The following is a 10,512-nucleotide window of genomic DNA, read 5'->3' as shown; positions in this document are numbered from 1 at the left end:
CCTCAAGGGAAGGCTGCCAACCTTCTCCTCCTCCTCCTTTTTCCTGGCACCCTCTCTCTTTCTCTCTCTCCATTTCTGCCTCTCCTTTTCCGAGAGCCTTTTTCCGGGCCAGACCCGCTTGCCTGGAGGGGTAACTAGCGTGTGTGTGTGTGTGTGTCGTGTATGTCGTGTATGTCTGAACTTGGTCCCGTGGGCAAAGTCCGCTGTTGATTTGTCCAAGCTGAGGGCGGATCCCGGGGAAGAACACGCTCGTATTGCCGTTGCTCGCGTCCAGCCTTCGGCCGTGCCCAGAGACCAGAGGCCATGGCGGCCAATGGACAGACCTTGAACGATCGGATCTTGGCTGCGCGCCACTCCTTGGCCGGCCAAGGCTTAGCCAAGGCCGTGTGCAAGGCCACCACCGAGGAGTTGAATGGACCCAAACGCAAACATCTGGATTGTAAGGAGCCTTTTTACCTTGGACCTCCGGGGGTCCGGATCGAGACTGATGTCCTGCCTTCGATTGTGTTTCAGATTTGCTTCGTTGTACGGATGAGCCCAACGTGTCCATTCCCACCTTGGCCAATCTGCTCTTGGAACGCACACAAAGTCCCAATTGGATCGTCGTGTTCAAGAGTCTCGTTACCATCCATCACTTGCAATGCTACGGACACGAGGTGAGCCGGATTCCGAGATCCGGGAAACACCGTTAAATATGAATGATTTCGACTTTAATCTCCTGGCTTTGTCTTGGCTCGATTCTAGCGCTTCACCCAGTATTTGGCCTCGAGCAATACCAACTTCCAATTGAGTAACTTCCTGGACAAGAGCGGCGTGCAAGGTAAGACCACAACGCATTCGCCTCATCTCAGCTCGACGAGCGGTCCACGTTGATGGACCGCCCTGTCGCAGCCGTTCCGCCTCCCCCCCCCTCTGACTGTATCTTATGCCCTCCGCTCTCCTCCTCCATTGACAGACACACAAACACATACCCTACCAACCCTCCATGTGCCTTGATTCTCTTCTGCCTCTGGTTGTTCTCATTCTCGTAACGTTCTCATTGCCCATCTTCTTCTTTTTGCGCCTGATTTGGGACTGGTTAGATCGCTGGCAAGCCATGTTAGCCCACGCCGTGGTCATCGATCCATATGCCCGGGCAGTTCTGAAGCATTCGGCTGAGCGCGTACGAGCCATAGGTGATGGGTGTGGGCGTGTAGGTGGGCGGCGGTGGTGTGAATCTAATCAATTTGGGGTGGGCTTGGATAACCGATTAATGACGGGTCGGGTGGGGCATGGGTTGAGAGGGTGGGTGGGGGTTGTCGTTTGACGGTGGTTTCGATTTTACGTTCTCCTGCCTGGCATTGAATGGCGCGATGTTGCCTTTGCTCTCCTTGTTCTCATGATCGTGTTCCGACCTCCTGGCCTTTGCTCCCTAATCCGATTTTCTAATTGTACGTCCTTTCATGTTTTTTGCTCCTATCGTTCCGATGATCAGTTGGACAAGTACGCGGTAAGTTTTGGACTGTCATCAACCCCACTTCGTCATTGTTGAACTGTTAGTGATATGATCCCTCTATGTAGTGTAGCTGATGAATGTGAATGCACTCTTGCTGGCCTTACACAGCCAATATCTTGTCAACATGTAGCATTATGGAGATGTCTATAAATATTGTAGGCGTATTAGATAGCCAATAAGTTATATGCCGGGAAATCCTTGGCTTTGAATGATTGCCGCCTTGTCACATTGGGATGTGATCACTCATCATTTTTACACGATTAGCGCGAACTTTTAGCCAAAGTCTGGCCCCAGGTACCTCAAGATAGACGTTCTTTTTGAGTCTTGAGTCTTGCACACGCTTTGATTTGGACTTTTTGTTGAATTCTGTGCCATAACACTGAGTGTGGAACCTAAGTCATGACCTCTCTGGATTCCTACGTACATTCATGCTTTGTACCTATATTGTATCGCCTTCCTTCCCTGTCTCAATGAGATTTTGAAACTCATTTAAGTCAAAATCGGATTCGACTTGTAAACACCCATCATGAAATCATTTGCATTGGATTCCGTGCCGTCCTTTTTTATCGTATGTCTCACGTTCCCCTCTCCACGTTTGACTTTTCGCTCGATCTTGGATTGGCCTGATCCATCATCATTCGATTTTTGCCCTTGATACGTCAATCGTCTACTAGAAAAGACTAATTGCACGTATCCCCTTGGTTGGTTTTCTAGGATATGACATGTCTCCATTTGTTCGGCGATACGCCAAGTATTTGCGAGAAAAGTCAGTCTCATATCGCACCGTGGCCTTTGATTTCTGCAAAGTAAAACGCGGGTAAGCGCTTTAAAACAGGTCCAAAAGAAGAATAAAGAAAAAAGGCTAACTCCCGTTGTTATTACCCTAAACAGGAAGGAAGGTGGCACATTGCGAACGATGAACGCCGACAAATTATTGAAAACCTTGCCCATACTCCAAGACCAAGTGGACTCGCTCATCGAGTTTGAAGCCACCCCTCAAGACTTGAACAACGGAGTAATCAACTCTGCGTTCATGTTGCTCTTCAGAGATCTGATCCGTCTGTTTGCTTGTTACAACGATGGTGTTATTAATCTACTAGGTAGGAAATACGATCGTGTTTGCCCGTTGCTAGATATTGGAGACTAATTGATTTGGGGTTGATAGAAAAATACTTTGAGATGCACAAGAAGCATGCCCGTGAAGCCTTGGATATCTACAAGAAGTTCCTGATCCGCATGGACCGCGTGGCGGATTTCTTAAAAGTGGCCGAGGTGAGTTCAGTAGAGACGATTACCGTCATGGACATACGAAATCCTTAAATTGGTGTAATTCCTGATATTAATCTCGCTGATTATTGATTCTGCTCGCAGAAATTCGGAATTGACAAAAATGACATTCCTGACCTTGCTCGGGTAAGACTGGCAGTGCCTCACTAACACTTGTGTTCTTTTTTTTCTTTTTGGTTTGTAGAACGTAGGCATTGATAAAGGAGACATTCCTGACCTGGCCAAGGTATTTTATTTCCGTTCTCACCGTTTTCCTTGTGTTTCGTATGCTCTCATTTAGGTGCTTTCCATTCGAGAATGCTGGGAGTTGCGACACAGAGCACTGTCTAATGGAAGCCCTCAGTTAAAATATATGGTCTAATTTATTTGCTCATTTGTCAGGCCCCAAGCAGTTTATTGGAGGCTCTCGATGGTCATTTGGCCAACTTGGAAGGACGTAAACCTGGATCAAACGCCACATCGCCCACCGGGGCCGCCGGCAGGTAAGAAGAACAAACATCCAACACCATTCAAGCCAAATAAGTCCTCTCGTATTTGGTTCATTTCTCATCCCGTCATTTTGGTTCATTTGGTTGACATTTTTTTGCGTTTTGCTCTCCCTCCATGTTCCTTTTCATTCGTATCAAAGAGTGAACGTGGCCGCAGCAGTCAGTGTCTTGTCTTCCACAAGCAGCTCATTCGGAAATTCGTCGAACATTGACGAGAAATTGCAAAAACAATACCTGGCGGATGAGGAGAAGGCCATGGCCGCATACAAGGTGAGAACTCGCAGGGTTCGTTCTGGAGGTTCCTTCGGTAATATCCTTGTTCCCATGTGTGATCTAGAACAAGGCGGGCACGAACCCGTTCGCCCAAGCGGAGTCCCAGGGTGGATCGGGAGGCGGTGAAGAGACGCCCAATATATTAGATCTATTCGGTGTGAGTGGAGCCGAGGCGAGTGCGGCGGCGGTGCAGAGTAACGAGAGTTCAAGTGATCCTAGTAAAGCATCTGATGATCTGCTTCAATTGGCGGGCAATCCGTTTGCTTCCGTCATGTCGAATCAAACTCAATCCAACTCGTCCATGTTTGGCGAGGGCTCCAGTTTTGGAGAGTCAGCCGCTCCAGTCAATGCGAACGGTAAGTGAATGAATGAATGAACGAACTAGTAGAAATGATTTCTTAGAATAGCTATACTATAAATGGTTGGGAAAGGAGAGGAAACTTGTCGAAAGGTATCGAAGTAAAATCGTGCGTAGAGGCACTTTTTCGAATCATGAGGTCCAAAAAAAAGGGACGAGTGGGTTTTGATGACATATCCCTGCGCAGTTAAAAAAAAAAGGACATAACATGCTTTAAAATACACTTTGAAGTATTTCCTGCTATACTTTTACCCTTCTTTTTACTTTGGGTGTTCAGATACATCATCCTCAAATTTGACAAATACATGCCAAATGATGATTGCTCAAAATTGGTTTGAAGGGACCTAAATCAATTAGCAAACATTATGGCTTGAAAGTGGCATAACTAGAAACACCGGGCAATCAATATTCTTTTTTGAAGCATTGGTCATATGCCCAAAGGTGTTCATTTAGGCAAAAACTGCAATTTACGATTATTCAGTAATTGCAATTTTAAACCTTCCTTTGTTCCCAGCCGTGTATAGGAGGTCTACAAAGCATGCGCGTGATTGTACTAACGCTTTATTTTCGGTGTGATTGATCTTGTTTTAAGTCAAACCAATATCTGATTCGATTCAATCTTACTGGCTGAATTGATTTTTGGACTTCTTTGTTTTTAGTTTCATCATAGTGAATGCGATTATTTTCCTTTTTTAATGTTCAGGTTTCTTTGGCATGTCGTCGTCGTCGTCTTCCTCTTTTTTCTCTCAACCCACCACCACTGGGGGTGCTTTTGTGACCTCGCCTCAGTTTCCGGGCGGGAGAGCCCCCACAAGTATGACGCCCTCCATGTTGGCACCCATGCCTCATCAACAACAATATCAAATGTCGCCCAGTTTTGGTAGTGATCAGTCATTCAATAATGCATTTGGAAATCTGAATGGCCAGAACAACAATTCCTCAGCAGGTGACGACCGGGCTTTGATTTCCTTCTGTTTACGTTGCATCTCATTATTCATCGTTGATTACGCTACAGCACTATTCCATGATGATGTTATAGCTGGGATTAATCTGATATCTCGATATCTCTATAATGCATAAGTTCAAATGTGTTAACTCCTAGGATTTGCTATTTGCCATATTTGAACCCCTTACTGTTCCCTAGATGTGGGTGCGAGCTTCTTTGGCGAGATTCTTCAGCCTCAAAACAAGCCCAACGGTGCGAATGGTCACTCAGGAACCGTGGATCCGGCTTCGGGCAAGCTCGTGGCCGGGGATTTGGATGCCAGTCTGGCCAACCTGACCTCAAATCTAAACCTCGCTTCAGGGGGTTCCAAGTAAGTCCACGGACTCGGATTGGATCCGCTTTCGAATGTTGAACGTCATGTCAAATGTGCAAGTCCTGTGGGCTCGGTTGTAGTGGATAGTCTAACTGACTTCTTCTTTCTCTCCTCACTCGCAAGCCCGCCTTAACAAGGACTCTCCAGAATATTAACTCAACAATGAGATCACTGTTTGTATAATAATGAAATTAACCTGAGCTCGTAGCCGTTGTTGTTGGTTGACGATGAGCGACCATCACTCCTTCTCGATTTCTTTTCTTGTTAGAACGTCCTATTGTTCACCCACCTTCCATGTTACTAAATCTGAGGATGCTGATAACAAAAATGCTTGACTGGCTTACATATGTACGCTGGTTGATTTTCATTTTAACAATAACCAGACTCGGCCAAAAACACGCGCATTACTCCCCCTCTAAATCGTTTTCGGCCAAACATTCGTCAAGGCCAACCCCATAGTATCTCTCAAGACAAATTCAGTACCAACCATAATGGCATGTTTAGAATGGTATTAAACAGCCAGTTGCTTTCGCTTTCATTGCAAACATTGCAATCGTCACTAAAGCCACGTAGCATCTTGCCTTGATGTTAACAGTACCTAGTCTAATCCGTTTCTAAATCCCAGACTAAACTTCTCCCACTCTCTTTCGCGCGTTTTTTGGCCGAGTCTGGGAATGGTCCTTTTGTGTTCGATTTCAAAATTTCAATGATCTATCTGCCATTAGTAGGATATAATATGTTTCGCCTTTGGTGAGGCCTAATTGACGCTTTTCCTCTATTTGCCTCGTGTCCTCAAGAAGATCTATGGGAATGAATCAACGGGCTCGAGGTCCGCCCATGGCCGCTGGTGCGAACGCCTCGTCTCGTTTGGGCCAACCCCCGCAATTTCCATGCTGAATAAGGGGAAGCCGAAAGCTTGTCGTGATATGCTGTTCAACTCCAATCAACATCACAGAATGGTCAACGAGTTTAACCCTAGAACACCACAAACATAGACTCCTCATGAAACAAAAGTATATATAATGATATCATCATCAAGAACAATAACTACAACTACTTACAATGGCAGATTGGATTTGGTGGCAAAAACAGAATATCGAATTTGTTGTTATTTTTTATTACAACTCTTTGTTTCCGATTATACAAGAAGTGAATGAGTAGCAATATTTATGAGAAATAAAAGAAGAGCCATCTTTAAACTTGCGTTGCTTTTATAATGCGGGATTATAGGTATTTGTTTATCTCTGAATCCGTATTTTTAGGGCCAAATTCGGCGGAGTGAGAGTTTTTTTTATGGCGACCTACGGGCGTCGAAAAATCGAAACAAGTGATGTTGGATTGTGCGTACGAAAACTCGTTTTTGGTGCTTAAGATGGTAATTTGTTTATCATATTTTCTATATTGGATACTTCTTTGGCATTTCTCAACCCTGAATATATGTCTAAGCACGGCATTTCATATTCGGACTAAAATGTTTTTTTTTAATCCAGCATGAAACATGAAGTGATATCTATCTAACCTTTTAACCTTTATAATCCCCCCCCTTGTTAACATGTCAAATAGATGATGTATTGTGATGCATGTTTACTTGACAAAAGAGCACTATAAAGAATGCAATGCCTTATGAGGAAATGATATTCTTAGTGAATCATACCTGTCAGTCCTCCATCTCAACGTACTTAGACTGCGTTCCCAAAGACGGAGCCGAAAACTAACTACACCGTTCTATTGGTTTATGTAGATGTATCTTCTTTTTGCATACTGTATTGTTGTACTAAGCCTCATCCTGTTCCACCGAAACCACGGTGTCGGCCGTAGTTAGAGGGGATAGAAATCACAATAGGAGCCCCGCCCTCCTTGAGTCGTTGGACTCTTCTTGTTTAGGTACCCTGGATATCGTGTTCCGGTCATCTGGAAATAGACGCTGTTTTGTCGAATCGACTCGTGTTGCTGATGTTGAGCGTGCATTTCTTTTCTCGTATTCGTATTGATATGCGGGCGAGAGGAGTTCTCGCCAGAATTGGGACAGTTGGTGGAATGTGGGTCTCTTGATGGGATTTAGGTTCCAGCAAGCCATCATTGTTTCGTAGGCGGTGGTCGGACAATCCTCGGGACAACAAAGTCGTTCGCCATTTTGCAACTCCTTTATGAACTCAGCCGAACTATTGACTTTCAGATCTAGGGTTTGAAAAAATGCCGAATATCATTGTTATATGATGTTGATAATGCTACATGTGTAAATGTAAATTCAAAGAAATGAATTCCCTGGTCAGAATTAATGCGGTTCCTCGAAGTTTTCTTTGTTTTGTTGTTTTTATTTCCCACCAAATGTTAAATTGCATTTTGTAACTGTACGTAACTTGTGCATATTCGGATTACATCTCGCGTTGCAGCATAAATGTCAAGAATCATCAAACTCATGTCAAGGAATAGTAAATCCGTAGAGCTTACATTTGACACATTTAAAGAGGTTTTCAAAAAAAAAATGTGGAAAATCAACATTCGCACGTTCTCTATACACATTCCTGTGCCCTACATTTTGGTGACCCTAGATCTAGCCTCTTGGCTAGAATTGTCTCGGCACAAATTTGATTTGTCTTTCTCTCGAAACAATCTATTTGGGATTGAGGTTCCAGATGACTAAAATTTGACCCTGGCTTTGTTTTAGTTTTTTCAATCAAAAAAATCAATCTGCAGAAAAGCGACAACTTCATATCTTTGATGGTCCTGTTCTTGTGGATTTCGAAAGTTTGTGCTGATCTCACAGTTTTCGTGTTGCCATCCAAGTATTTTTTGAACACTTTAACTTTGTTCTCCAAGAACCTTAGAGACTCTTCTAATGTCAGGACTTGATAAGAGACTTCAAAAGATAGCAACACTGTTCAAAGAGACAAACCGGAAATGACTTAGAGTGGAGTACGTCTACGTTGGTACAAATGTAAATTAAGTGAGATACTTATGAATATTCCACAAGCCTTGAACTAAAGTAGGCTGAAAAAGGGCTTGTTAACAAGGAAATTATCGCCATATCAGTTGGAAAATGAGTGCCAGGCGTTGACGGGAGTTCCAATAATGTGCTCGAACGCACGTTATGCGTAAGAAAATCCAACCCAAAATCCAAAGCCAACCATTGTTTCATTTACCCTTTGTGTGGTTACGAAACTAAGGGCGTCCCAAATTTGCATCAGATTCAAGGTCTCCCTGGTTCACTGCAAGCATTTCCAATGTAAAAGCCCGGAAAGAAGATCATGCCGTTCTTTCCAACCTCAAAGTAATGGTTGTTGTAGTTAAACTAAAGGTTGGGGAGTAAAAGACAAATTTTGCAAAACTATTTTTATTCTACAATATGTCAACTAATCCAAAATGACTTTAAACAGGAAATTAAGTAAGCCAGTGTGCAGCATTTATCAAGTATTTGACCAATCAACCGTTTTACTATCCTTTTCAGGCTTGCGATCTCACAAACCCTATTCATGATGTTCTTGTGAGGCATTCATATTTGTTTTAATCGAGACGGGCTTCTTGTCTTTAGACTGCACTATTTTGTCCAATTGATTGACATTGGTCTGATTCAAGAGGGTTTTAAACAATCTTTCTGAGCCTTCTAAAAAGATATTATTTTGTTCCATGCCTGATGACAACAAAAGGCAGGGCAAGCATTCAAATGACAAGACACAAAGCCTTAACTATAAACATACTAAACAATTAAAAGCCAGTTTTCAGTACCACACATGCTCAAGAACCAAAAGCATACACTAGAGATCCTCTCAATTCATATCACAATAGTTTTCAAAGTCAAGTTTTTTAATAGCTCAATGTATGTGTGTAGCCGAGTATAGATTAACTGCCCCAGTGACGACCAGTCTTCACCATATAAGATAAATGAAGTAGTCGAAAAATAGTACCTTTATATGGCTTGTCTCCATACGAGAATATCTCCCAGATCACCACCCCATACGACCAGACGTCACATTCATGAGTGATGGAGAAGTTGATGATGGCTTCAGGGGCCATCCAGCGTTCCGGCAAGTGCGTCTGTCGCAAGTTGCGCTTCTTTGCTGATGTTTCAATTGATGCGAAAGTCCAAAGTCCGAGATTTTGGCAGTCAAATCGTTCGTGAGCAGAACGTTACGCGTCGCTAAATCCCCATGAATGATGCCGTTCTCGCTCAGAAATTCATGCCTTCAGCAATCTACGGAGAGTGAGTGGGGGGATGGATGGACCAAGCTCAGTTTTTGTGCCATACTGAACGGAAGCCAATCAACTGATCAACGACATTCACTCACCTGGTAGCCCCAAGCAGAAAGAGTTGGAAGGCATTGGGATCGGAGGGATCACCGGACGATCGCATCGGCAAACAGTATCGGCCAGCTCGGAAGCTCTGGCACAGTTTCGTCTGATGGATCTCAAGTAGCTCTTCATGGACCCGCTTCCGCATATTGGATCATCAAATAGAACTTGTGCGAGGCTCCGTTGCGTCCGAATTCCACGGCCAAGCCTTGAAGATTGGCTGATACTCCTCAGCATAAATGTCAAGAATCATCAAACTCATGTCAAGGAATAGTAAATCCGTAGAGCTTACATTTGACACATTTAAAGAGGTTTTCAAAAAAAATAGTGGAAAATCAACATTCGCACGTTCTCTATACACATTCCTGTGCCCTACATTTTGGTTGACCCTAGATCTAGCCTCTTGGCTAGAATTGTCTCGGCACAATTTGATTTGTCTTTCTCTCGAAACAATCTATTTGGGATTGAGGTTCCAGATGACTAAAAATTGACCCTGGCTTTGTTTTAGGTTTTTCAATCAAAAAATCAATCGCCAGAAAAGCGACAACTTCATATCTTTGATGGTCCTGTTCTTGTGGATTTCGAAAGTTTGTGCTGATCTCACAGTTTTCGTGTTGCCATCCAAGTATTTTTTGAACACTTTAACTTTGTTCTCCAAGAACCTTAGAGACTCTTCTAATGTCAGGACTTGATAAGAGACTTCAAAAGATAGCAACACTGTTCAAAGAGACAAACCGGAAATGACTTAGAGTGGAGTACGTCTACGTTTGGTACAAATGTAAATTAAGTGAGATACTTATGAATATTCCACAAGCCTAGAACTAAAGTAGGCTGAAAAAGGGCTTGTTAACAAGGGAAATTATCGCTATATCAGTTGGAAAATGAGTGCCAGGCGTTGACGGGAGTTCCAATAATATGCTCGAACGCACATTATGCGTAAGAAAATCCAACCCAAAATCCAAAGCCAACCATTGTTTTCATTTACCCTTTGTGTGGTTACGA

General features: G+C 43.5%; 2 protein-coding genes across 10 annotated transcripts in view; one reads left to right on the top strand and one right to left on the bottom strand.

The window, feature by feature from the left end:
• Positions 1-6,419, top strand: LOC131880456 (phosphatidylinositol-binding clathrin assembly protein LAP-like). Of its 9 annotated transcripts, none has more exons than XM_059227104.1 (14): positions 1-439; positions 514-656; positions 745-820; positions 1,083-1,196; positions 2,210-2,312; positions 2,387-2,595; positions 2,661-2,767; positions 2,867-2,908; positions 3,164-3,264; positions 3,456-3,540; positions 3,608-3,899; positions 4,605-4,847; positions 5,046-5,217; positions 6,018-6,419. In XM_059227104.1, exons 1-14 carry the CDS (start codon positions 304-306, stop codon positions 6,115-6,117), a joined length of 1,923 nt encoding a protein of 640 aa, XP_059083087.1. In that variant the 5' UTR covers positions 1-303; the 3' UTR covers positions 6,118-6,419. The 9 variants fall into 9 exon arrangements, with proteins under 9 accessions (XP_059083087.1, XP_059083088.1, XP_059083092.1 ...); XM_059227105.1 differs by lacking the exons at positions 2,867-2,908; positions 6,018-6,419 and adding exons at positions 2,967-3,008; positions 5,344-5,565 and having other exon boundaries at positions 13-439; positions 3,411-3,540; XM_059227103.1 differs by lacking the exon at positions 2,867-2,908 and adding an exon at positions 2,967-3,008 and having other exon boundaries at positions 22-439.
• Positions 6,420-6,789: 370 nt separating this feature from the next.
• Positions 6,790-10,512, bottom strand: part of LOC131880455 (fibroblast growth factor receptor 3-like) — a gene marked incomplete in the record, with an annotated part of 7,600 nt that continues 3,877 nt past the window's right edge. Inside the window, 1 exon segment of the mRNA XM_059227099.1 lies at positions 6,790-7,396. Within this exon segment, the coding sequence (XP_059083082.1) occupies positions 7,055-7,396 (342 nt within the window).

Source organism: Tigriopus californicus, chromosome 5, assembly GCF_007210705.1.
Source record: "Tigriopus californicus strain San Diego chromosome 5, Tcal_SD_v2.1, whole genome shotgun sequence".
NCBI classification, from domain to species: Eukaryota; Metazoa; Arthropoda; class Copepoda; order Harpacticoida; family Harpacticidae; genus Tigriopus; species Tigriopus californicus.
The sequence above is the reverse complement of the archived record's forward strand: the minus strand, read 5'-3'. Positions and strand labels throughout refer to the sequence as shown.

Excerpts from the sequence above, each read along its gene's own strand:
- LOC131880456 (XM_059227101.1), top strand. The coding sequence starts at position 304 with ATGGCGGCCAATGGACAGACCTTGAACGATCGGATCTTGGCTGCGCGC. Across the intron at positions 1,197-2,209 it reads TGATGGGTGTGGGCGTGTAG|GATATGACATGTCTCCATTT; the intron begins GTGGGCGGCGGT and ends TTGGTTTTCTAG. Across the intron at positions 2,768-2,866 it reads ATTTCTTAAAAGTGGCCGAG|AAATTCGGAATTGACAAAAA; the intron begins GTGAGTTCAGTA and ends TTCTGCTCGCAG.